A 26,982-nucleotide genomic window follows, 5' to 3' on the forward strand; every position below is an offset into this window, starting at 1 on the left:
GAAAGAAAAATACATACAAATGGTCTCTCTGTATTAAGATGATACAATACAGGGTCAATTGCTTAAAAGAATATTGAATAAACAGCCTTATTCAAAAAGAATACAAATCAAAGCACTCCAGCACTTATATTCATGCAAATACCAAAGAAAAGAAACCATAGAACTTACTATCTGATCTCTTTGTCCTTACACTTAGAAACAGAAGACTAGAAAGTAGAAACTACTTCTCCAAAGCTCAGAGGAAGCAGGCAGACAGACAAAAGACTCAGACACAAACTTCCCTCCACCCAGAGATGAAAAAATCCGGTTTTCTGATTGGTCCTCTGGTCAGGTGCTTCAGGTGAAAGAGACATTAACCCTTAGCTATCTGTTTATGACAATGGCAAAAAAAAATTTCCCTGGAATCTAACCCCAACATTTACATTAATTCTTAAGGGGAAAATTGGATTCACTTAACATCGTTTCACTTAAAGTTGCATTATTCAGGAACATAACTTCAATGTTAAGTGAGGAGTTACTCTCCTCTAGCAACCAGTCTGCACCGGTAAGAGGTATAGGACTCTGGGAAGCTATTTGTATCTGAAGGCTGGGAGAGTGGAGTCCAGTTCCAGCCTTTGCGTGTTACTGCTCCCTAAAGACCCACATAAGCAGCCCCCCGAAGGAAGAGCTCTGTGGCCAGACACTCCTGTAGCTGGGCTGGGGCAGTTGCGGGTCTTTTGATGGCATAGCGGGAGGTGAAAAAGAACAACGTGGGCACAGGAAGGGCGTCACCTGCTGCTGGAAGGTGCGGGAGCAAGTGAGCGAAGCAGTTGCAGAAGAAGGCAGGGGAGCGAACACGCCAGTTACGCACCTGCTGCTCGGGAACAGCGCCTAGCACGCGCACCAACACCCAGGAAGACAGCGGGGGGGGGCAGTGGAACTGCGCGCGCGCCTGCGGCCCAGCGCGCATGCACCTGCTGGGGGGGGGGTGGAGGCGAGAGATTTGCAACTGATACGCATGCGCATGGCTCAGGTTGCTTAGGTCCTTTGACGGCTCGCATTGACAGGGCAGCCGGAAGTGACGACGTTGCTCAGCGTAAACCGTTCAGCCGGAGCCTGGTAACCGAGTGGCGGCTGCAGCAACGGTCGTCAGCTCCTCCGCGCGGCCGGGCGGGGCGAAGCGGCAGCTCTGCTTGGGCTGGGCTGGGCGAGCCGCGGCCGGAGACCCCCGCTGCCGAGAGTAGCGCTGCCAGGGGGCCTTGCAGCTGCAGCCCCGGCACGGGGCGAGGGACGCAGCTGCGTCCCCGCTGCCTGCCCCGCTGCCAGCCGCGAGCAGGAGGCGGCACCGGTCGCTGGTGCGCAGATTCTCCCTCGCCCGCGGAGGCGGGGGCGTCCCTGCCTTCACCGGCACCTAGTGGAGGGGGCGGATGGTGTGAGGCAGCCGGGACCGGGGTCACCGCGGCGGGGGGCTGAGGGTGGACGCTCCGCCAGTGACCTGGGCAGCGTGTGCGGTCAGGGCGTGCGGCATCGCCTCGCCACCCCCCGGGCGCTTTCCTGGAAAGCGGAGCGGGAGGGGTAGCGGGGTCTCGCTGTGAAGATGGCGACCCCCGGGATGAACTGGCAGCAGCATTACTACGGCGGCGGCGGCTCCTCAGCCAGCGCTGGGAAATTCGCCGCGTCCAGTTCCCAGCTGGGGCTCAGCATGGAATACAGCCAGGATCTGCACCTCAAAATGAGCAAGAAAATAGCCCAGCTCACCAAGGTAAGCGCCCCCCGTCCCCCAACTCTCCAACCGTGTCGTGTCTCCTGCTGCGAGCTGCTCTCCGAGTGAAAGGAGGAGATCGCTCAGCGCTCGCTCCACTCCCACAAGCCACATTCTTCCTCTTGGGCAAAACTGGCTTCAAATTCCCATTTAGATGGAGATCTTCCAGCGATTGAAATCCGGCGGATTTGTCCATTTTAAAAGCTGCTTGTGGATTGGCTGTGCTGCCCCTATTGCAGTGATACCTCAGTTCCCCAGGGTAGAATCCACAACGTGTTTTTCACCGAATATATAATGGAATTCATGCCGGTTTTGACGTCTGTTGATGGTGAAGTCCTAAAGCAGAGGATCACAGTCAGCGAGATGTCATAACTTTAGTCCCAGATTTGGACCTTAGCGTCCAAAATATGGGGGTTAGCATGAAAACCTCCAAGCTTAGTTACCAGCTTGGAGCTGGTACTTGCTGCCACCACCCAAAAAATTAGAGTGTTTTGGGGCACTCTGGTCCCCCTGAAAAACTTTCCCTGGGGACCCCAAGACCCAAATCCCTTGAGTCTCACAACAAAGGGAAATAATCCTTTTTCCCTTCCCCCCTCCAGGTGCTCCTGGAGAGATACACAGACACAAGCTCCGTGAATCCAAACAGAGTGACTCCCCCTCTCCGTTCCCAGTCCTGGAAACAAAAGCACTTTCCTCTTCACCCAGAGGGAATGCAAAATCAGGCTAGCAAATCCAACACACACAGATCTCCCCCTGATTTCTTCCTCCCACCAATTCCCTGGTGAGTACAGACTCAATTTCCCTGAAGTAAAGAAAAACTCCAACAGGTCTTAAAAGAAAGCTTTATATAAAAAGAAAGAAAAAATACATACAAATGGTCTCTCTGTATTAAGGTGACAAAATACAGGGTCGATTGCTTAAAAGAATATTGAATAAACAGCCTTATTCAAAAAGAATACAAATCAAAGCACTCCAGCACTTATATTCATGCAAATACCAAAGAAAAGAAACCATATAACTTACTATCTGATCTCTTTGTCCTTACACTTAGAAACAGAAGATTAGAAAGCAGAAACTACTTCTCAAAAGCTCAGAGAAAGCAGGCAGACAGACAAAAGACTCAGACACAAAATTCCCTTCACCCAGAGTTGAAAAAAATCCGGTTTCCTGATTGGTCTTCTGGTCAGGTGCTTCAGGTGAAAGAGACATTAACCCTTAGCTATCTGTTTATGACACGCCCCCCAAATTGCAGACAGTGGGGAAGCTCACTGGCGGCGATTTCCGTCTAGAACTTTAAAATAAACAGATTACTACTACACATGTACCTTTACATATACCACTAAGTATATAACTAACAGACTTTTACATTTTAAGAACACTGTTTAACTACTGAATTCTGGGAAACTTTTACGGGAGAGTGCATCAGCTACTTTGTTAGAAGCTCCTGTGATGTGCTGAATATTAAAATCAAAATCTTGGAGAGCTAAACTCCAACGAAGAAGTTTTTTGTTGTTCCCCTTAGCAGTATGAAGCCACTTTAGTGCAGCATGGTCAGTTTGTAGTTGGAACCGCCGTCCCCAAACATATGGGCGTAGCTTTTCCAGGATGTACACAATGGCATAGCATTCCTTTTCACTGACTGACCAGTGACTTTCCCTCTCAGACAGTTTCTTGCTGAGAAACACGACAGGATGGAAGTTGTGATCTGTTGCTTCCTGCATGAGCACTGCTCCTATACCACGCTCAGATGCATCTGTGGTTACTAGGAATGGCTTGTCAAAGTCCGGGGCCCTGAGCACAGGGTCAGACATGAGCATCGCCTTAAGCTGGGTAAAGGCCTTTTGACACTCATCAGTCCACTTAACTGCATTTGGCTGGGTCTTTTTGGTCAGGTCGGTCAGTGGGGCAGCGATTTGGCTGTAGTGTGGTACAAATTGCCTGTAGTATCCGGCCAAGCCTAAGAAGGATTGGACCTGCTTCTTGGACCGTGGGACAGGCCACTTTTGGATAGCATCCACCTTGGCCTGTAGGGGGTTTATGGTTCCTCGACCCACCTGGTGCCCCAGGTAAGTCACTCTGTTTTGGCCTATTTGACACTTTTTGGCCTTAACAGTTAGTCCGGCCTGCCTGATGCGCTCAAAGACCTTTTCCAGGTGTAGTAGGTGTTCGGGCCAGGAGTCTGAAAAAATGGCCACATCATCGAGGTAGGCGACTGCAAATTCTCCCAGTCCAGCTAGTAGACCATCTACCAGCCTCTGGAAGGTGGCGGGTGCATTTCGAAGGCCGAAAGGAAGGACATTGAATTCATACACCCCCGCATGGGTGACGAATGCTGACCTCTCCTTGGCAGGTTCATCTAGCGGTACTTGCCAGTACCCCTTGGTTAAGTCTATTGTAGAGATGAACTGGGCACATTCCAACTTTTCCAATAGCTCATCAGTGCGTGGCATTGGATAGTTGTCCGGACGAGTTACAGCATTTAGCTTACGATAGTCCACGCAAAAGCGTATTTCCCCATCTGGTTTGGGTACCAGAACCACTGGAGATGCCCATGCACTGGTAGATGAGCGGATTATACCCATCTGTAGCATGTTCTGGATCTCCCGTTCTATAGCAGCTTGGGCATGAGGAGACACCCGGTAAGGTGGGGTTCTGATTGGGTGAGCATTACCTGTATCAATGGAGTGGTATGCCCGTTCAGTCCGTCCTGGGGTGGCTGAGAACAATGGGGCGAAGCTAGTGCACAGCTCCTTGATTTGTTGCCGCTGCAGACGTTCCAGGGTGGTTGAGAGGTTCACCTCTTCCACGCCACCGTCTTTTTTCCCGTCGTAGTAGACACCGTCAGGCCACTCAGCATCATCTCCCTGGACTGTAAACTGACAAACCTGTAAGTCTCTGGAATAGAAAGGCTTGAGAGAATTAACATGGTACACTTTAGGCTTTAGTGAGGAATTGGGAAATGCTATGAGGTAGTTTACAGCTCCCAGGCGCTCTTGGACCGTGAATGGCCCTTCCCATGATGCTTCCATCTTATGGGCCTGTTGCGCCTTCAAGACCATAACCTGGTCTCCTACTTTGAAGGAACGTTCTCTGGCATGTCTGTCATACCAGGCCTTTTGCTCTTCCTGAGCATCCTTTAGGTTCTCTCTAGCAAGGGCTAAAGAGTGTCGGAGGGTGCTTTGTAGGTTGCTTACAAAGTCCAGAATGTTAGTTCCTGGAGAAGGCGTAAACCCCTCCCATTGCTGCTTCACCAACTGTAATGGTCCCTTAACCTCGTGACCATACACAAGTTCAAATGGTGAAAACCCTAAACTGGGATGTGGTACAGCCCTGTAGGCAAACAGCAACTGCTGCAACACTAGGTCCCAATTATTGGAGAATTCGTTGATGAATTTTCGTATTATGGCCCCCAAAGTTCCATTGAACCTTTCCACCAGGCCATTGGTTTGATGGTGGTACGGGGTGGCAACCAAGTGATTCACCCCATGAGTTTCCCACAGTTTTTCCATGGTCCCTGCCAGGAAATTAGACCCTGAATCTGTAAGGATGTCGGAGGGCCAACCTACCCTGGCAAAGATGTCTGTTAGGGCCCGGCACACAGTGTTAGCCCTGGTGTTGCCTAGAGCTACTGCTTCCGGCCATCGGGTAGCAAAGTCCACGAAAGTCAGTACGTACTGCTTTCCTCTGGGCGTCTTTTTTGGGAAAGGACCCAGAATATGCACAGCTACTCGCTGAAATGGGACCTCAATTATGGGGAGTGGCTGGAGAGGGGCCTTGACCTGGTCTTGAGGCTTACCCACTCTTTGGCATACCTCACAAGACCGGACATACTTGGCAACGTCCTTGCCCATCCCCTCCCAGTGGAAGGACTTCCCCAACCTGTCTTTGGTTCTGTTCACCCCAGCATGGCCACTGGGATGATCATGGGCTAAACTTAAGAGCTTCCCCCGGTACTTAGTTGGAACCACCAACCGTTTTTGCGGCTGCCATTTTTTCCGGTGTCCACCAGAAAGAATTTCCTTGTATAAAAGTCCTTGGTCTATAACAAACCGGGATCGATTAGAAGAGCTGAGAGGCGGTGGGGTGCTCCGTGCCGCCGCCCAAGCTTTCTGAAGGCTGTCATCTGCTTCCTGCTCAGTCTGGAACTGTTCTATTGAGGCTGGGGTCACCAGTTCTTCCTCAGACTGTGGACTTGGGCTTGGTCCCTTTGGAAGCAATGTAGGTGATGGGGTTGTTTCCGTTGCTGGTGAACCGCTCTCTGCTGGTGCACCTGAGGTTATTTCAGGCTCTGGCTGAGCCTTTTGGGTATGGCTGTCTGTTGCTTCTGCCAGTTTTGGCTCGCTGGCGCCCTCTGGCTTTGAGTTTGAAGATGTGGTTGCACTTGCTGGTGCTGGTTGCTGTTCCAGTTCCGGGCCTGGGACTGGAGGTGCTGTGGCTGTTTCAGTGGTTGGCATGGAATCTGGATCCAGTACCTCTGTCTGGGTCTCTGGTAACACAGACGGGGCCTCTGTGGACGGCTCAGGAACAGGAATGGGTCTGGAAGCTTGCCTGGTTTGGCTACGTGTAACCATTCCCACTCTCTTGGCCCGCCTCACCTGGTTGGCCAAGTCTTCCCCCAGTAGCATGGGGATAGGATAATTGTCATAGACTGCAAAAGTCCACATTCCTGACCAGCCTTTGTACTGGACAGGCAGTTGAGCTGTAGGCAAGTCTACAGCTTGTGACATGAAGGGGTAAATTGTAACTTTGGCCTTTGGGTTGATGAATTTGGGGTTAACGAAGGATTGGTGGATAGCTGACACTTGTGCCCCCATGTCTCTCCACGCAGTAACCTTCTTTCTGTCCACTCTTAAATTTTCCCTTCACTCCAAGGGTATTTGAGAGGCATCTGGGCCTGGGGATCTTTGGGGTGATGGTGGTGTAATGAATTGCACTTGCATGGTGTTCTTTGGACAGTTGGCCTTGATATGTCCCAGTTCATTACACTTAAAGCATCTTCCATCTGATGGGTCACTGGGCCGAGGTGAGTTACTGGAGACTGGTGAGGTGGAAGAGTAGGGTGTCTGTGGCTTTACTTGGGTGGTATGTGGGGTCTTTGGCTGTCCTCGGTTGTAGGGTTTATGGTCTGTGTGCCCCCTGGGGTAATCGTTCCCCTTGACAGTAGCTTTCTTGCTTTTTGCCACTTCCATCCATTTGGCTTCAATCTCCCCCGCCTCAGCGAGATCTTTGGGTTTTCCATCTTGTATGTACCGTGTGATGTTTTCAGGAACACCATCCAAGAACTGCTCCATTTGTATGAGGAGGTTCAGTTCTTCCAAGGTTTTAACATTGTGTCCTGATATCCAGGCCTCATAGTTTTTTGCAATGTAGTAGGCGTGTTTGGGAAATGACACCTCTGGTTTCCACTTTTGGGTTCTGAAGCGCCGACGGGCATGATCTGGGGTTATCCCCATTCTGTATCTGGCCTTGGTTTGAAAAAGTTTATAGGCATTTATTTGCTGCTTAGGCATTTCAGCTGCCACCTCTGCTAAAGGTCCACTGAGGTGTGACCTCAATTTTACCATGTACTGGTCTTCGGGGATGCTGTACCCAAGACAGGCTCTTTTAAAATTTTCCAAGAAGGCCTCGGTGTCATCACCTGCCTTGTAGGTGGGAAATTTCCTGTGCTGTGGAGCAATAATTGGCGCCGGGTTGTTAGGGTTGGCTGGCACATGCAGCCCAGCTTTTGCCAAGTCCAGTTCATGGTTTTTTTTTCTCCTTCTTTTTATTCTTTTTTTGTTTTATTTTTTTTTGGTGTTTTTCCATGTCTCGGCGGTGGGCCGCCTCTTCTTCTTCTTGCTTCCTTTTGTGGGCCAACTCATCTTCTGCTTGTTTCCTTCTGTGGGCCAACTCTTCTTCTTTTAGTTTTTTTTTTTGTGTGCTGCCTGTTTGATTTGTTTTTTTTTTCTTTCATCTTCATCTTTTTTTGTTTTATTTTCAGTTGTCGCCTGTGTTCAGCTTCTTTGATTTGTTTTTTGGCCGCAATTTTTGCCTTAGAAGTCATGGTTTCTGTTTTCTTGGGTTGGGGTGCCCTCCGGTGTTTATCTTCTGCACTGCAGGCTCTGTTGCCTCCTAGAGTCTGCCTAGCAACAGTGCCTTTAGCTAATCTTCAATGTTAAGTAAACCTGAAAAACCACTTTATTTGCATGTATATAGTGCTGGTAATGACTCTCAATGGGAGAGCTATTGTCACAAAAGACCCTTAACAGCCTTTTAATGGCTTCTTGCTTATTATGCAAGCCACAAACTGCCAGAGAGAGCAGAAAAAAAAAATTCTCTCTGGTTCCCTTTTAAAACCAAACTGTTTCTCTCTGCTAAAAAGCCCTTAGCAGAGAAAAGAAAAATATAATATTTCTACTGGCTTCTGGATTTTGTCTATCCCCCCACCGCTGCCACCATGTCATAACTTTAGTCCCAGATTTGGACCTGAGCGTCCAAAATATGGGGGTTAACATGAAAACCTCCAAGCTTAGTTACCAGCTTGGAGCTGGTACTTGCTGCCACCACCCAAAAAATTAGAGTGTTTTGGGGCACTCTGGTTCCCCTGAAAAACTTTCCCTGGGGACCCCAAGACCCAAATCCCTTGAGTCTCACAACAAAGGGAAATAATCCTTTTTCCCTTCCCCCCTCCAGGTGCTCCTGGAGAGATACACAGACACAAGCTCTGTGAATCCAAACAGAGTGACTCCCCCTCTCTGTTCCCAGTCCTGGAAACAAAAGCACTTTCCTCTTCACCCAGAGGGAATGCAAAATCAGGCTAGCAAATCCAACACACACAGATCTCCCCCTGATTTCTTCCTCCCACCAATTCCCTGGTGAGTACAGACTCAATTTCCCTGAAGTAAAGAAAAACTCCAACAGGTCTTAAAAGAAAGCTTTATATAAAAAGAAAGAAAAAATACATACAAATGGTCTCTCTGTATTAAGGTGACAAAATACAGGGTCGATTGCTTAAAAGAATATTGAATAAACAGCCTTATTCAAAAAGAATACAAATCAAAGCACTCCAGCACTTATATTCATGCAAATACCAAAGAAAAGAAACCATATAACTTACTATCTGATCTCTTTGTCCTTACACTTAGAAACAGAAGATTAGAAAGCAGAAACTACTTCTCAAAAGCTCAGAGAAAGCAGGCAGACAGACAAAAGACTCAGACACAAAATTCCCTTCACCCAGAGTTGAAAAAAATCCGGTTTCCTGATTGGTCCTCTGGTCAGGTGCTTCAGGTGAAAGAGACATTAACCCTTAGCTATCTGTTTATGACACGAGAAAAATAGTTTCAGTTACAAAACATGACATTAAAAATGCGTTGGAAAGCTATAAAGTGAGTTCATTTAACTGTACTTGTTTACATAGTTTTTCCTGTATAACTGTCTGAGTTTAGGGAAACTGACACTGACTGTATTTTATATTTATACTCTAAAATGTTAAGTGTTTTGTTTTTTCTGAACTTCATTTACATAAGAGGTGAACAAGCCTTTCTAGGTTATTTTAAAAAAAGTATACTTGGCAGCAGAGCAGCTTTGCTCTCTATTAAGAACGTATTTTTCAATATCCCAGTAGGTTATTCTGAGTGTCCCTTGACAATGAATTAACTTGGGTAGGGGGGCAGGAGAAATATCAGTTTTGTCTCCCTGATTTAACAGCCTTCTTGACAGGATCGTAAGCTCTGTAAGATGATACTGTACATATATTTTGTTAAAAGCTGGTATTTTAAAGGAACATTGTCAAGATTAGTAGACTAAAGGGTGACAGACTCTATTGTAATTGTGATTTGCATATTCAGAATAACTTTTTACAAATGCATGATTGAATTCTATAATTTTCCTTGGTTTGGAAAAGAATCACGATTCATAAAACACACAAACAGCTTTGCATGAGGGAAATACACAGTATGTGTTGGAGGGTAATTGGTAGTGAGCCAATTCAAACTTCATATAGCTTATATTTAAACAAGAGCCATAAATAATTCAAACATCTGCTAAACTGGAGGAAGAAAACATTTCATCTGAGTTCAGCTTGTTTACTGAACAGAAATAGAGAATTTTTTTGGTAGGAAGTTTATGGTGGTCATGCAGGCCATACCAAACTGTCTGTGTATCTAGTTTTTTTTAATGAAATAAAGGCAAATATTTACCAGAGTCGGTTAATGTAGACAGTGAAAACCAATTATTTTGACAAGTCAGATTTTCTTTCTTTTCTAGTTATTGACCTGATTCTTGCTCACATTGACCTCAGTTAGAGAAGGATCAAAGCCTTTCTTAGGAAATTATTTTCACTCTGACTGAAATACAGTTCAAACCAGTCAAATAACTACTATAGTTAAGCTTATTTTCTACATCTCTTACTTAAAACGTGAATTGTGGTTTAAAACTAAGATAATTCAATTAGTAGTTTTTATCTTTGGTCACCATGTATGAAGAGTGTTTGGTGACACTTAAATTGGTTTACAACACTTTAAGTTGTGGTATGTATGTGGGACTATCTGTACAGACTAATTCCCATTTGTGTACAATTTTAGGTTTATGTCCTTTTCTTATTTCAGTAGTTTGTGTAGCGTTTAATTGTTGTCATCAGAAGCATATTTCATTTCCATATTAAAATAGATGGTCTTTTGAGTTCCATGTCATTGAACATATGCTATACATTCCGAGGTACTCAAAGCATTAAAGTAGCTCTGCAATCAGGGCTTTTATGCAGGTAAATATTCAGAAATGCAGTGTATTGTAGTCTTACCCTTAATGTCTTTCAATACAGTAGTTTGCAGTTTATTTTAAGGTTTATGTTGCTATAAGATGAACCCAATAATAAATTATATGGATCTTCTTATTTCCAAGGATCCCAGAATATTTTATAAAGCTAAGTACAGTATGTGGGTCACCCTTCAGATTGTGTATTAGAAAAAGATTGGTTTAATTTACAGGTTAATGGCTTGTCTATACAGAGAATTTGTCCATTGCAAATTGGGGTTCAAATCTGCAGACTGACTTGCCTTGCCCTGACCATGTGAACCCTGCTTTTGTACACTAAAAGTTCAGAGTGCAGAACTTTTAGTGCACAGTAGCAGGATCCACACGGCTTTGTAGTGTGCGGCAAGCTATTGCGCTGTGGTTTATGTTGTGTAAACCAACTTGCCAAGTACTCTCTGTATAGGCAAACCCAACAGCCCCGGTCCTGCAAAGATTTGTGTGTGTGAACCTTTACAGGGTCAGGGTTCATATTTGTTTCCTGACAATACTGTGAGGTTTTACTGGCCTTTTTAGCAGGGGAGTGAGTTATAGAGTAGAGGAACTCACAGAAATTGACTTGTCACTGGAGTAAACCAGGAGGGCTCAAGGCTGGAGTACCTTAGCCTCACTGCTGGTGCAATAATGTAAGAGCTGTGATCAGTTTCTTAGGTAGCAAGGTTCCACATCTTTTAGGGCTGTAGGTCAGAAACACCTTAAACTCCATCCATAAGCTTCTTGGCAACCAGTGCAAACTAGGGAACACTGAGATTATTATTTGTAGCAGTATTTCAGCACCTAGGAGCTCCAGGTATGGACCAGGACCCCATTACGCTAGGTGCTGTACATCCACAAAACAGACTGTCCCTGCCCCAAAGAGCTTATAATTTAAGTAGTTTTTCTGTAAGGTGAAAAGACACATTGAACTGTTGTTCGGCTTACATCTGAGAATATGCAGACATGTTTGTACATGCTTGAAGAATTAAAAAAAGGTCCAAGTGACCTTTTAGAATTATAATTTCAAGACAGAGCCAGAAAATCATCTTAAATTGTAATCCAGGTGTTCAGGCAGTTTTTAGGGCTAGGACTGCCATGCATACATCAGTACAGGATAACAGTAACTTGTGGTTTTTTTATTTTTTTATTCAGCCTGTTCCAAGCCAACTAATACTTTTTTTTTTTCTCTCCACAGCAAGCAGTGATTTCATACTGTTTTGATATTCATGCATGCAGTTGGTCAAATGTACATATGCAGTCACATGTAATCACAGATTATTTCTTGATGGCATGCTTTAATTTTGTTGTTAGATACTATTTTATCTTCTAAACTGGTACACAGATCTTTTGAAGTGCCTAGAAATAAGTAGCTTAAGCCAAATAGGAAGGACTAAAATTGTTTCAGCCACGATTTACCACAAATCTGCATGATGTGGGGAAAGGTGTTGTGTTTTTTTTTTAAGAGTTGCATTTGTTACTACTATCTGACCTATGTTTTCTCCTTACATATTTTTGATATTAAGTATTTCAGAATTTTCAAGATATTGGTACGCTAAATTAGGTACTTTTGAGGATGTTAGCTTTCTCTAAGTGTAGGATTTTGCAGGGGCAGAACTAGAACCTGGGTCTGTGGGATGGCTCACACCTCCATACTGCTGCCATGCAGCCATGGAAGGGCCACTTGCATTACCACATAGACCCTATGGAGATAAGCATCACAGGTAGTACTACCTCAGAAGGTCGGACTCACAATTTCAGTCATGGCCCCTGATTGGTCCCTGCACCCCAGTTAAACTCAGGAAGTTTCCAGGATATGTCAGTGCAGTGAGGTAGACCCCCCTCCCCCCCAGCCAGCTGTACCATCAGACCTGCATCTTGGCTTACTCTTTGACTTCTGACCCCAGCTCGGACCCTTGGCTTCAGTATTTGGAGTCTTACTCCTACTTTGGCCCATGACTTTGGTACTTGAATTCTGACTGCAGACCCTGGCTTTGCTGCTTGGATCCCACTCCCTATTACTGGTGTTAGGACCCTGATCCCAGGCCCTAAAATCAGACTACTGCTTTTGGTTTCCTGCCCCTTTTGGCACCAGCCCTGATCACTGGGCCTGACTGCCCTAGCCCTGGTCTTGACACTAAGCAGCTTCAAAAGTGCCTAAAAGTGACCTCGAACCTAAAGATGATGTTCTTAATGCAATGTATTAGTATCTTATTTTTGTGTGCTTTTTGTCTCAGTTAGGATCAGGGCCCTGTTGTGATAGGCCTTCTATAGAGACATAGAAGGAAATGGTTCCTCTGTTGAGGAGCCTGCAGTATAAGAATTGAGTAGACTGAATAAAGACTTCTGTTAGTGGATTACTGTTTCAGTTGCTTCTTCTCTTTCTCTTGATTTTTTTTTCCTGCATCATCAACTTTAGCTTTCTTTGACCTAATAAACTGTTAGCTTCAGCACTAAAGTTGTTTTTAAAATGTTAATCTTTAAGGGTCTCTGGAAGGAAGCTGGATTAGAAATGAACAATAAAGAAAACCGTGGGTTCATAAAGAGGTGATCTTAATATTTGTTTCACATTAGTAAGTTCTTGTAAAGCAACATATGGGTAGAGATTCCTATTGGTCACTCTTTTTTATGTGTGGAATTCCTATTGAAGTTAGTGATTTTTGCTAAGAGAGAATGGCAGGCTTTTGTCCAAACATTTCCACATAGATATGGTGTTACGTTTTTGCCTTTTAACCAGTGGTTCATTGCAGATAACTTCACTGAGCATAAGACATTTGGAAATAAAACTTGACTATCACTGGAACCCTTTCAAATCATGAGACATGACTCTTAGTTTCTGGTAGCTGTAACTTAAATTGTATGCTATATAAACAATGAGAGAACAGCTTTGTTAAAAGTGAAGTTAGTCTCTGCAGTGGCCTTTATGAAACTTACATTTCATATTCTAAGATTGAAGTTAGAAACTTAAGACTCTACTCAGAAGCAGTGTGTAGTTTCTATAACCTTTCCTTTTGTACCTGTCCTTCTGAAAGGTCAAAAGACTGCCTGAATGAAATAATAAATTCTGATTTCTGTCTGTGATTCCAAGTGTGTCAAATGCTTCTTCCCTACCCCTTAAGTTAATACATTAAGAATTAAATATTTAATCATTAGGAAAGCTTTTTTCTTAGCTATACAACAGCCATAAGCATGAGAAAGCTGTTTCATTATTACATGTCCTATGTTAATTCTGAAAATGCTGTTCTGTGACTCTCTAGATTTATTTATTCATTTATTTATTACAAAGATAATACTGGACTTCTGCATAGTATAACACTGATCTCTAAACATTTCTGGAAGTACTGTGCTGCAAGATAAACTATAAATGCCCCAACGTGATAGATTGGTAGGATGTACCCAGTTGCTGTATAGGGCAGGCAGACGCACACACACGCACGCGTCTCAGAGCCCTGGTCAACTAACTGTACCTGCAGGGCTAAAGAGAGATGTGTAAATGTTGCGACTTGGGCTGGAGCCCAAGCTGTGAAACCCAGCAAGGAGAGAGGGTCTTAGAGCCTAGTCTGTAGCCCAAGCCTGAATGTCTACACTGCTATTTTTAGCCCCACGGTGTGAGCCTGAGTCTGAAACTTGCTTTCGTGGATCTTTTTTTGGTGTGTAGATATACCCATAGTCTCTCTGTTCAGCTCCAGTGAGACTCCATACGGGTTATGTGCCCAGGGCTGGACCTTCAATTCTGGTTAGATATTAACAAACTGGAGGGAGCTCAAACATATAGAAAAATGCTAAGAGCCATAGAGGTTGAGTGAGTAGCATTGCCCAGTAGATAGGTCTCCAGAATCCAGTTTCTAGAGTTCTGTTCTTAGTTCTGCCTGCTTGAATTTTGCCAACTCACTTCACTTTTTTGTCTTTTTTTTTTTTCTCCTCCCACCCTTTTCCTGTCTTGTTTATTTAGATGGCAAGTTTTGGGGGCCGGGACTCACCATCTATTGTACAGTTCCTAGCACAATGGGGCCCTGATATCACTTGGGGCTCTAGGCATTAACAGTATGTGTTACCCATGTCATATCCTTCCTAATGAAACAGATAATCCACACAGAAGGCTTAAATTGGTGAAGGGAATAGCTCTCCATTTACTACCACTGTACAGGATGCTTTCTTGTGAGAGTAGATGCCTCATGGTCAAAGCTACCATCCCCCACCTTGTCAGATCATACTCGATACTTGCAAGGTAGCTTAATTGTCAAACTATTATATATTACTAGTACCAATTCTATTCTACTTTGACTCTGTTTGTAATAATAGCAAGTATTGTTGTCTCATTCCCTTCCTTCAGTCAAGGAACTAAGACCTACTGAAAGTCTGCTCATATAGGACTAAAAGAGAAACCTCTACTCCTTGAAATGGGGGAGGAATGGGAAACCTCCAGACTAGTGTTGTCTGTCTTAGAAATATCTTACAGAATTCTCAAATTGCTGTATTGTTCAAATTACTATTTTTTTGTTAGCTACCATCCCACTGTAGTTTGGCTTTTAATAGTGTTTTTATAAGAAAATGTTTTAAATCATTTTGAACTTTTTAAAACAAACATGTCTACACACTAGTGTGCATTTTAAAATAGCAATTGTTCAACATTCCAATATAATCCTAGAATTGCAAGTGTGGGACAAAAATTTGGAGGATAGGAATTCATAAGAGAACAGATTTGAACATCAATACCACATGGATAAGTCTTGAATAATAAAATGGGAGACTTTAAATGATTTGATACTATCGCAGAAAGGGCAGTGTTAGTGTCTTTGTGTTCTTGAACACTAAATAGTGAACACATCAAAGATTTCCCTGCAGTGTGTGGTGTTTGACCTTCTTTTTTTTTATCAGAATTTTCCAAAATATGGTGCATGCTCTTATGAGGGATGTGAAGGACTAGAGAGGTGTGTCCATGCCCACCTGCCTACCCCTCTCACAAATGTTCTCAAGAGTCTCAGCTTTCCTTTTTTCAAGTTGATGTGTAGCTGTTATGGTTGTGAAGAAAATATTTAAAATTTGACCCAGGGTAACCAATTCACTAATGTTTAGTCTGAGTTTGCTGAGAGCCTGAAATACACCTCTACCCCAATATGACGCTGTCCTTGGGAGCCAAAAAATCTTACCGCGTTATAGGTGAAACTGCGTTATATCGAACTTGCTTTGATACGCCGGAGCGTGCAGCCCCGCCCCCCAAAGCATTGCTTTACCGTGTTCTATCGGGGTAGAGGTGTAGTATCTCTGAGATGTGAAATATCCCATTCATTTCAATGGAAGTTAACTTAGATGCCAGTAACACTTTAAATGTCAGCTTCAACTGTTTCATTCATCAAAAAACATCAGAAAGATCTTTGGAAGATGTACACAGTTACGCACTGCATGATTACTCATTTTGGTTCCACACTTATGAGGAGGAGGCGGCAGGTCCTGCCACCATCTTTTGAACACCTGCAGTATCCCAGCCCAAAACTTCATAGCAGGGCCATTTAGCGTGTTGATGTCTTAGATGTTGCCGTCCAACTAATGCTATTTTGATGATTTAAAAAATAATTTTGAAAATTAATGTTTTTACTTTTAGATAATGAAATAACTTGTTCAAACATTTGATACCTAATATTGAATGCCATTTCCTAAAATACAACTAAATTTCACTTTATTGAACTGTAACACACAGTGTTAAAAAGGAGTATGGGTTAATTTCTGGGGGCTCAACTTTCAAAAATTTTGGCTATTCTGCTCTATAATATTTGTAATGATGACAATTTCATTGTAATATACTGAATAAATCATTCTATTCTCTTTCTACTGTGCATTAAAGCCTTTTTTAAAAATGAGAAATCTTTTGTTAAGAGATGTGCTTGGGCTTTCTAGGGTATAGATACAGCATTTCTTATCTTAGGCCTGGTCTGCACAATGGGGGTAAGTTGGCCTAAGTTACACAACTCCAGCTACATGAATAACATAGCTGGAGTTGATGTAGCTTAGGTCGACTTACTGCGGTGTCAACATTGCACTGAGTCAACGGGAGAAATTCTCCCGTCGACTTACCTTATGCTTCTGGTTCCAGTGGAGTACGGGAGTTGGTGGGAGAGTGATCTGCAGTCGATTTAGCAGATCTTCACTAGAGCCACTAAATCAACCCCCGGTACATCGATCGCCACAGCGTCAATCCTTGGTAAGTGTAGACATACCTTTTAGCCTGGTGTACGCTACACAGTGTACAACATTACAGCCTTGTCCCACTGATGTAAGTGTCCTGCTACATTGACAACATAATTCCACTTCCACGAGAGGCGTAGCACTTATGTCGGTGTAGTTAGGTGACTCAGTGTCTGTGTAGATGCTGCTTTACTTACATCGGCTGTTGGCTGTCTTGTCAATTTCATGGCTTTAGCCCAGCTGCCCCCAGCTCCCCACTCTCAGTTGGGTTGCTGCCCACAGGCTCCCTACTCGTCACTCAGGGAGGCAAGAAGCCCAGGCTGTTGGCCCCCTGCTCCTGGCTGTCAGCTTCCCGCACTGCCCCTCTTCAGTTGGTTGAAGCACTCCTCGTGAATAGTACCAACAGAAGGAGGTTAGTGTGGACATCAGTCACCAGAGTAACTTCTGTAAGTAGTTAAGTTGACTTAGGGCTGTAGTGTAGACATGACGTTAGTATCTTACCTTCTTGACAATCTTAACTATTTCCTTGATTTGGGTGGGGAGAAAGAGAGTGTGTGTGTGTTTGTGTGTGTGTGTGTGTATATATATATATTACATTATTGTGTTTATGTATATTATATATAAGCAAGGTAAGATATATTGTCTTCACTGAACTTTTTGGAAGTAAGGTCTGTAACAGGATGCTTGGTTGCAGCCTTACTTATGTAATTGCTGGTGAAGGTTCTAACAAAAAGTCCATAATTTTGCCTCTGTACTGCTTGAAACAAGCCAGTAAAGGAGCATCAAAAAACCTACTGGATAGAAAAATAAGCGACTTGGCACTAGGTAGCTAAAACAACATGATGTTTCTAATGAGAGTCAAACAACTTTTCTGTTGGTGGCTGATAATTCACTTTGGGGAGTGACCAAACAGGTGTTTATGCTTTCTAAATGCCTTGCAAAGTAAATTACTGTCAGTTCTTGAAGTCAAATTGGGCATGGATCCTGAGCTACCTTCACACTACTCCCTGCTTACTAGAAGGACGGCATGGAGAAACATACATTGTGGCTCGGTTTCAGAGCTGTAGCCCTGTTAATCTGTATCAGCAAAAACAATGAGGAGTGTGGGTAGAGAGAATTGAAGCCTTTAGAGCGTTCATAAGATGTGCAATCAGAAGAATGGCAAATGTAGAAATTAATTATTGAAAAATCTGTTTCAGAATTATAGCTAACCTTTGATTGCACTGCTGTGCTGGCTCAGTCTAATGCTAACTGATGTGGATTTGCCTCTTTTAATTAACTAGTATTCATAGAGAGGGAACCCATGTTTTAATATGCAAAATCAGAGGAATCTGTCAGTGTGGATTTATTTAGTATGCCTTTTTGAACTGTAGAGACTTTTATTTAATTCATGTGGGACAACATACAAAGCAGAGGTGATGCATATTGCAAGGTGTTCAGTTTTGTCCATGAAACTGGCTTCTTAGTTTGGCAACTTTAAAATCCCTAGAGTCTCATCAAATTAAAGAGAGATCTGTTATGACAGCTGGATGTAATAGCCAGAAGGTGGTCATAAGTCTTGAATGTCACATTGTGGGCACAATTTCACCGTACCGATTTATAGAACAGCTTTGTTTTCCTTTGGCTGCAGAAGTGGTGATCATCTTAGGCTGGTACTCAAGTATAGCACAGTGCCACTGGACCAACTGACAGCAGCAGGTATTTAACCAGGACCTCAGGATCTGTAGCTCAAAGGCTATAGGAAATTGATAAACCTCAGTGCATGGACTGCCCACCAGAGAGGGACCAGGTATTTGTGTGATTGTGGACTGCGTGATGTAGATAAAATACTTGTTTTCCAGGCTTGATTAAGTTTAGCTAAGTTCCCTTTCCATGACCTCTGTAAAGCACATTCCACTAGTCCCTACTGCTGCTTGCAATACAGATAGATAATTCTTAATCAAAGCCCCACTTTTATGATCTCTCTGTGCTATAGTAACCAATAGTTCACAAGATAAATCCAAGACCTAGTGGGACTCTCATCTTGCTTGCCAAATTTACACTCCCACCCTGAAACCCTGCTCTCCTTTACAGTGTTACCCTCTCTGGCCTGGTCTGTACTACAAAATTAGGTCAACATAAGTCAGTTTGTTTTGACATAGTTTTTCATGTGTCTGCACCTAAATTAGACTCCCAGCAATGTAAGCATCCCATTTCATTGATGCAATAACACCAACTGCCTGAATGACACAGCCATTTTTGATCGACTTTCATTGACATGGTATAAGTGTTACCTGTATTGACCCTAACAGTTCTCCAGCAGCTGTCCCACAATGTCCTGTCCCCTCTATAGTAGTTCCTCAAGTCGCAGTTTTGAACTCTACTGCCCAGGGATCAAACACTGGAAGCGTGACCCTTTAAAACGTGCAGCATGTTTTTGAAATGCTTTTTCCTGATTGCCCACCTTTGCAAGCATCCGACCCCACTGGTTTCTTGCACAGAGAGCTACTAGATGTGCTGCCTGCTTGCAGAATGAAGGAAGTAATAGATCTCTGCTGGCTGTGGGGAGAAGAGACTGTCTAAGCTCAGCTAAGGAGCAGCTGATGGAATACAGATATCAATGTGCAGATTGCACAGGGGGTGATAAAACTGGGGTACAACAGGGATGAGCAGCAATGCCATGAGTAAGCGAAGGAACTTTGGCAGGCATATTGGAAGGCAAGGGAGGGCATCAACAAATCTGGGACCGTCCCCGCAGACCTGCTGCTTCTACAACAAACTGCATGGCATAATTGGCGGGAACCCACTAGGACCCTGAGTGTGACTGTGGCGACTTTGTGAGAGCCTGGCATAGAGTCCCATGCAGTTCACTCTGTGGGGAGGGGGAGGGGGGCAGGGATTATGGGGAGCAGGAACAGGGATCGGGGTGGAACTTAAACCATGTGGTGAGCCACGAGCCATTTGAAACTCCACCGGAGTCAAGCCAGGCCTGCCAGGCAAGCACAGATGAGCCACAGTGACAATGGTGAAAGGAGTTCAGGTAAGTGTATACATGCATTATTCCTCAGAAATATTTCTTACCTTTTTGTTGTCCAAAATCTCCTCTTTTTCCTTCCCTTTCCCCCACCTTTCTTTGCTATTTAAAAATAGCTCCCATCCCATGCATTTAGAGAACAAAGCTATCAACTTTTGACTCCTCATTTTTCAGGTAAAATATTAGAAAACATTAAAAAACAGCATGGCAGTCTGAGTTACACAGTCTAGATGAAATCACTGTACTGTGCTTGAATGGAAGTAGAAGAAGGAGGCAGGGGTAGCATCTGCTTCTTTTCTTTGGCATGTTGGGCTAGGTGAGAGAATATTCTCTGCATGAAGAGTACTTTGTTTATCTGAACACACGTCTCTTCTATACTCATGAATTATCTCAATGAAACTCTGCATTCCTTTTCCAAACTTTTTGAGGGTTGGGGCCTTGTTTCTTCCCCTATGGTATACAATGCCATGTCTCTGCGATGAGTTCCACTGGCACCATTACAATCAACAGGCTAGCAGCTTCTCTTGTCCTGGGTGGCCTCAGGAAGCCAGTAGCAACTGTGTTCTCTGGACCTTTGTCACCTTCAGGTGTGAGATCAGCCAAAACCACCACTGCCTGTGAAAACATTGGCAGTAGTCATAGCACTTTCTTTATAATCATACTCAGTGTCTCAGTCTTCCTGCAACAGTTCTGCTCCACCCTCTCTTTGCTCTTTTGAGTTGCAAAGCAGTGCTGTAACAAGGTGCTCCAAAGTTAGAGACAACTAGCATTTCTTATTAAAGGCTTATATGAGAATAATGTAAAGAAGTTTTGAGACTTTCCATTTCTGTTGTGACTGTAAAGTTATTGCTATATCTGTCTGTTTTAATCAGCAGCCTCTGCCATGGTGGTCTTGATATGTGCCCCCTCCATGCTTACTGAATGTCTGACCCTGATCAGGTGAAGAAGGAAGCACACCAGGGAAAAGATGTTTGGCCACAACATCCAGTTCTGTACAGCAGCTTCCTGTGAACATGAGGGTTAGAGGGTCTGAATGTCCAAGACTAGGGTGAAGGACCAAGACCAGAGAGAGTGTTTACTGATGGGACAGAGACAAAGGGGTAGAGGTGTATCAGGAAGAGCACCTAGCCATTATGCTTTTGCTCAGGCAACACACAGAGTAGTACAGTGTTCTGCAATGTGCCCAAAAGCCACAGGCACAGCAGCCTCTTCAATACCTTTAAAACTCCATAGTCCTGCTCCATGTACCCTCTAACATAACAGGTGGCAGCATAACATGAACCTTTACCCCTACCTTTCCATACCAGGGGAAAACAAAGAAGAACCATGACTTCTGTTACTCTGACCTGTGATAACCACAGTATCAGCCACCAACCAGTATTTTGTAAAATGAATGAAATGCTGTAATGTTCTTAATATGTAAAGGTTTTTACTTGATTTTTACAGTGCTGCTCAGATCTTTTTATACATGTATTTTCACTTTAACTTTATTCCCTGTTTGCAAGCAGAGTTCTATTTTTTGAAATTCCAGAGTTTATTAGTTTACACCGAGTATAAATGTCATGTTACAAAATTCTTAATGGGAGTCAGTAACCCACCCAAATTTAAGTTCTGTGCTCAAGAAGGCACACTAATTCACAAAAGCATCATACAAAACTGTTATGGTTGATGGTTAAAGGTATCCTTAAGGCTACCCTCGGCCATATAGCTCCACAGTTGGCTTTTGTAATAGCCCTTGTGCGTGGCTCTTCAGACTAAGCCAGACACCCTTCCAGTAACCTTAGTGCTGTGCTGTCTGCACTGGTTTCCTCCCCAGTATGAGAATCTAATTAATGATCTCTGTCTTGAGGTTCAAAGTCCTCTGAGATTGTCTCAAGCTACCTGACCAGTTGCTGCTGCTTCCACACCTGTTACCTTCCATGATGTCTGCATTCTTTGTGAAACTTGAAAATTCCAACTGAAGAATCTTGTGTTTAGGAGGCTGGAATTTCATATCATCTGGACCTGAACTGTGGAACTCATTTGTATAAAAGAGAACTTCACAGAGCTCCCGCTTTTAGAACTAAATATAAAAGTCACTTGTTTGATGTAGCTTTCTTTTAAAAAAGTCACAAAAGACAACATGTCCGTTTACATGGACAAACAAATTGACACTCTCTAAAATATCAGGGTTGCTTCTGTTATAGTCTTGGAAGGAAATATATTGTTTCTGTCCTTAAATACTTGCGGGACAAAGTAGTACTTAGATTCACTGAACCGTTGTCCACTATAGAGCATTTGGGAGATACTGCAAGCTTTTCATCCTTCTTGTCTTTTTTTAAGTTTTATATAACGCAAAAAGCTTATAAATACTGCCTTTAATAATTTTACTGTAATAAGTTTTGTTTACATATAAGGGGGAAATGGTTTGCTACATTAGACACTTGTGTATGGATAATATTAAATTATTGCTGTGTTCTCCAATTTATGAACTTTGTGATGTACTAAAAATGCAGATTTCCATGCTGAAAGTTGAATCTTGCTTATGTATATTTCTTAATTATCTTACATAAGTTTCACTCTAACAAATGCCTAACTTCAGAATAAACATTAAGACTGTAAGTGATTTCCTTAGAACTCAATCCCATTTTTTTGTTTCTTTGTTTTTGTTAGCTTGGTAATATTAAATTTATAAGTTAAGGTAACAAGGGCTAATATAATATTTATTGACAACTCTAGGATTTCCACTTTTTTCCGTGTCCAAGTTTTGTTGCAACTTTTACAATTGTTTTTTGTTAATATGGAAAATATAGGAGTCTTAAACTGTGGTTCTTCTTCGAGTGATTGCTCATGTCGATTCCAAGTAGGTGTGTGCATGCCGCATGTACAGTTGTTGGAAGATTTTCTCCCTAGCGGTACTCGTCGGTCATCTGTGGAGCCCCTTGGAGTCACACCTTCATGGCGGTGTATATAGGTCCCTGCCGACCCTCCGCCTTTTCAGTTCCTTCTTAAGGCCAGTGGTGGTCATTGGAGCAGTGTGTCTCTTGTGAAGAGCAAGCAATCCCCAGTGCACTTTTTCATTATCTGTAAATATTTGAAATTTTAGAGTTAGTTTAAATAGTGTAGTTTAGATACGTTTCATTTTGGGTTTTCCCCCTTTCTCCCCATGCATCACGTTTCCCCTCCCGGGGACCACAGCATGCCTTGGTCTCAAGGTTTCTGTCTGAAGCCAATACCAAAGGGAGACCCACATGACTCCTGTCAGAAGTGCTTGGGGGAAGCATATCAAACAGTTAAGTGCAAAATCTGCAGAGGCTTCAGACCAAGGACCAAAAATGAGAGGGACTTTAGGCTGAAACTGCTCCTTTATGGAGTCAGCCCATCGTCCCCAGCCAGCTCAGGTGGCATCTGACCCCAAGCCCAGCACTTGGATACAGAGTGTGCCAGCCTCAGTAAGAGGTTGTGGCACCAAGAAAGAACTCAGGCTTAAGGGACCCTTGGTACCACTATTCACTGGTGCCAAAGACGACCTCCTGTGCAAATATCCAGCACTGCTCCCATTCGCTGGTGCCACCCAAGAAGAAGAAAATGGACAGAGGCTGCTCTCCCACTGAAGTAGTGGAGCAAGCAGGCACCAGCAGGGTGTGTCGTGTGCCAGTACACTCTGCTCCAACTCTGCCGGAGCTGTTGACTCCGGCCTTGTGATGAGGTCTGTCGAGTCCCGTTCTCGTAGCCTCCCTCGTGTTGGAGTGTTGGGAGGAGGACATAGACCTTCCTTCTATGCTGGACACCTTTGAGGCAGCCAGGGACCTCATAGTGATGATGACACAGTTCTCTGCACCCACACTGGTGCTGCAAAGAGGTGCCTTGCCCTCAAGAGGCAAGCCCACAATGATGAGGCACCGCTCGCCCCCACCTCAGCACTGTCTCAGTCCATGCTACCTTGGTTGCCGAGGTTGCAATATTCATAGGACTCTGGGAAGAGATGTATGCCTCTAGGTGGAGCTGGCAGCACTCAAGGCATGAAGAAGGGCAGCCACTACCTGTGATGTCCTGGCCTTGGCAGTGGCAGGCACTGGCTCAATGGCCCTTCTGGACACTGTGGGCCTACCACCAAGCCCAAGGGCCGGGGTCCAGATCCCTGTCAGTGGCTTTGGAGGCTGGGGTCCCTCCATCATTGACTCAGTCTGTGAGGGCAGGAGATGGGCATGTAGGTCGGCACTGAGACTGCTGTGAGACCTGGTACCGGGGCTGGTACAAGATGGGTCTGAGCCCAGGAACCAGCACCACTCTGACACTGCACAAGTCGTTTCGATGCAGCTTGTGGCTCCAAGTCTTGGGACTCACACACAAAGTCCAAAACGCCATCCAGAACTTGCCTTTTCACTGTTCAGGACTCTCTTCAGAGCAAACAGATGCTAGGCTCCACAACCTGAAGGACTCACAGGCAACCCTTAAGTCCCCAGGGCCACATATGCCAGCATGCCAGAGAAAGCCCTTCAAGCCACAACTCGCCCTGTACTTCTATTCAGCTCCTCCCAGGCAGGACTATAATAGGAAGTGGGGCAGGAGTAGCAGGCGGAGGCACTTCAGCCCTCCTCTAGTCAGGGTCAGGGTGCAGCGAAGCAGCCCTCAGCCTCCCTTTGTGTGTCAACAATCTCACTTCTGCCATGCCTGGGCTCAAATCACCTCAGACCAATGGCTCTTGAGCGTGGTAGAATTGGGATATTGTCTCCAGTGCTCTGTCCAGTAGGCTATAGTGCCTCAATATCTCAAAGAACCACTGTTACTTTAAGGTAAGGAACAGTTACTTCTTCTCTTCAGATCCTTAAAAGCCTACTTTTAGGTATCTTTTCTTCTGCTAATCATGTTGCTTTCCCTTTCCTAAAATACTGGCTTGTGTTTATCTTGTCTATTTTGGATCCTGTCTACACTATAAAAGCAATCCATTGTTGATAATTAAGTGTGCGATTCTGTCACAGAGGTCACAGATTCTGTGACATTTCGGGACCTCCGTGACTATTTCTGCAGCAGCAGAGCTGGAGCAGCTGTCAGTCCCAGGGACACTGGAACAGCAGCCTCAGGCCGCAAGCTGCAGGCAGGGTTGGGTCAGCCCCTTTGGGGCTGGAGCAGCAGTGGTCAGCCCCTGCCCTAGGAGCAGCTGGCTGGCAGTCGGTCCGCTTGGCTGCCGGAGCAGCTGGCCAGTGGTCGGTCGGTCCCCAGGCAGCGCTCCAACTGTTAGTCTGCCTTCCCTCCCTCGGGTATTTTTAGTAAAAGGGACAGGTTGTGGTCTTCCATGGATTTTTGTTTATTGCCCCCGACCTGACCTTGACTTTTACTAACAATACCTGTGACAAAATCTTAACCTTATTGATAATGGTTGTTAACAAACAGATGCAGGTGAATACAAGTTAGCTGCAAGTGTAAACAAGGACAAGCTACATTCAGCGCTGTTTCAGAAATTTGCTGTATGGAGTTTGACTAACTTGCATGTTCTTACATTTCTGCTAATTGAGATACTCATTCTGAATTGCATTTGGTATTGAACCCAAGGATCAGGGAGTGGTGGATCTATTTTTCCTTTAGCATGGGGACCCCAGGAATGGATCTGTTTGCACTAACCTGAACAAGAAACTACAGATCTTTTCTGGCAGCAAGGTCCTGACCAAGTTTGAGAGAAAGTTTTAGTGACAGTGCTATCCCCACACTTTCTCAATAGTGTCTCTGAGTCCTGCTGCAGATGGTGGTGGTGGAGGATCCTAGGAAGCTTTGTCATGATTTTGAATATCCCACAAGAAAAGGAGGCTTTTTAATTGGGGTGAGGGTGTTCGGTGGTGTCAAGAGGACAAAGGGCTGTAGAGACAGTAGTTGACCTTTAAATTAGTTCATGACAGGTAGAATTTGCTGCCAAACTGATGTATAGAATGTGTGTCTAAGCCAGACTCATACAAGTTATGGTAGTCCAGTAGTTGGGAGTCATGGGGCATTTAAGGAATCTCAGGGGGCCTGATACGGCAAACCTTTACTGTTTAGGTAGTAATAAGTCCTTTTGGTGGGCTGCTTCTGAGAAATCAAAAGGACTTTGGGTTTAGCAAGTCAGAAGACTTGCTATTAGATGTTCATGTCACATCTTGTACTGTCAGAGGTAGAACACCTTAAACTGTGAATCTCAGATATATTTCAATACAAAATATATGTAAGGCAGCCATATGACTCTCCCAGACACATTCATAAAGCATTAATGCTTAATTTCCCTTTGCTACAGAGCCTGAACAGAGAGCCCTAACTACAGTACCATTCATGAAACATTTGTATTGACTTTGTCTTGATAGCTTCATATTTAGCTAGAGCGTAGTAACCAGCGTGGATTGATTTAAATCCACAAGCGGGAAACCTAGATTAAAATAATTGATTTTAATTTTGTTTTGCATTTGTACTTCAGTTATTTTCCAAAGAGAGGTTTATCCTCATTGGATAACCATTCAAACACTTTTATATGCAACTCACTGTAGCCTTTACATTACTTTTGGTGTTGCTTCTTGTTAACAGGGAGACTATATTATATCTTCTTTCCTTTATTGACTGGTCTACACTACACAGTGAGGTCGACATAAGGCAGCTTACGTTGACCTAGTTATGTCAGTGTCTGTGTTACAGCATTCCTCCCGACGATGTAAGTGCCCTACTACAGTGACATAATAACTCCGCCTACATGAGAGGCATAAGGCTTTTATGGTGTAGTTAAGGTGGTGCAGTGTCTACCTAGACACTGCAACCCTTACATCAGCTGTCATGTCAATTTCACAGCTCCTGAAATTTCCTGCCATGAAATTGACCAGAAAGCGAGGCAGCTAGAACCCAGCTGCTCTCCGGTGTCCTGGGGAGCTGGGCAGCTCCAGACCCCACTCTCTGCTGGAAGCCAGGCAGCCTTGTCAATTTTGCAGCTCGGTGAGCCATGAAGTTGATAAGGCTGCTGGGCGTCTGTTGGGGAGTGGGTGGTGGGGATGGACCTAAGAACCTGGGGCAGCTGGATCCTCGAGGAGTGAGAAGCCCTGGCTTCCACTGCCCCCTGTGGGGAATGGAGTGGGGGCAGCCAGGCTCTTGGTAGGAAGCTGCCAGGTCTTTCAAGATTTTAGAACAGGCAGATCTCATCCCACTCACACATTTAGTTTTTATTCATGGATTAGAATAGGAAATGGGTTCCTGCTTTTTTCATTATCCAGTTGGTTTCCTAACTTGTGAATAAAATAGTCATTGAATTGAACCAGGGTGTATTTGATTTAAATCATTAGTCAGGAAGACT

At 44.2% G+C, this 26,982-nt stretch overlaps 1 protein-coding gene across 6 annotated transcripts in view; it reads left to right on the top strand.

Annotated features, from left to right (window-relative positions):
• The first annotated feature begins 1,069 nt into the window (after positions 1–1,069).
• The window catches only part of FAM184A (family with sequence similarity 184 member A), a 211,234-nt gene continuing 185,321 nt past the window's right edge, over positions 1,070–26,982 (top strand). For 2 of the 6 annotated variants that reach the window (XR_007773883.1, XM_050949489.1), the window contains exon 1: positions 1,071–1,741. Coding sequence is in view for 4 of the 6 variants with exons in the window: in XM_050949489.1 (XP_050805446.1) it covers positions 1,577–1,741 (165 nt within the window). In the remaining 2 variants the exon portion in view is untranslated. Of the gene's footprint in view, positions 1,742–26,982 lie in introns of all 6 variants that reach the window. The other 4 variants (XR_007773884.1, XM_050949492.1, XM_050949491.1 and 1 more) reach the window with 3 other exon arrangements.

The sequence above is a fragment of the Gopherus flavomarginatus genome, chromosome 4 (genome assembly GCF_025201925.1).
Source record: "Gopherus flavomarginatus isolate rGopFla2 chromosome 4, rGopFla2.mat.asm, whole genome shotgun sequence".
Lineage (NCBI taxonomy): Eukaryota > Metazoa > Chordata > Testudines > Testudinidae > Gopherus > Gopherus flavomarginatus.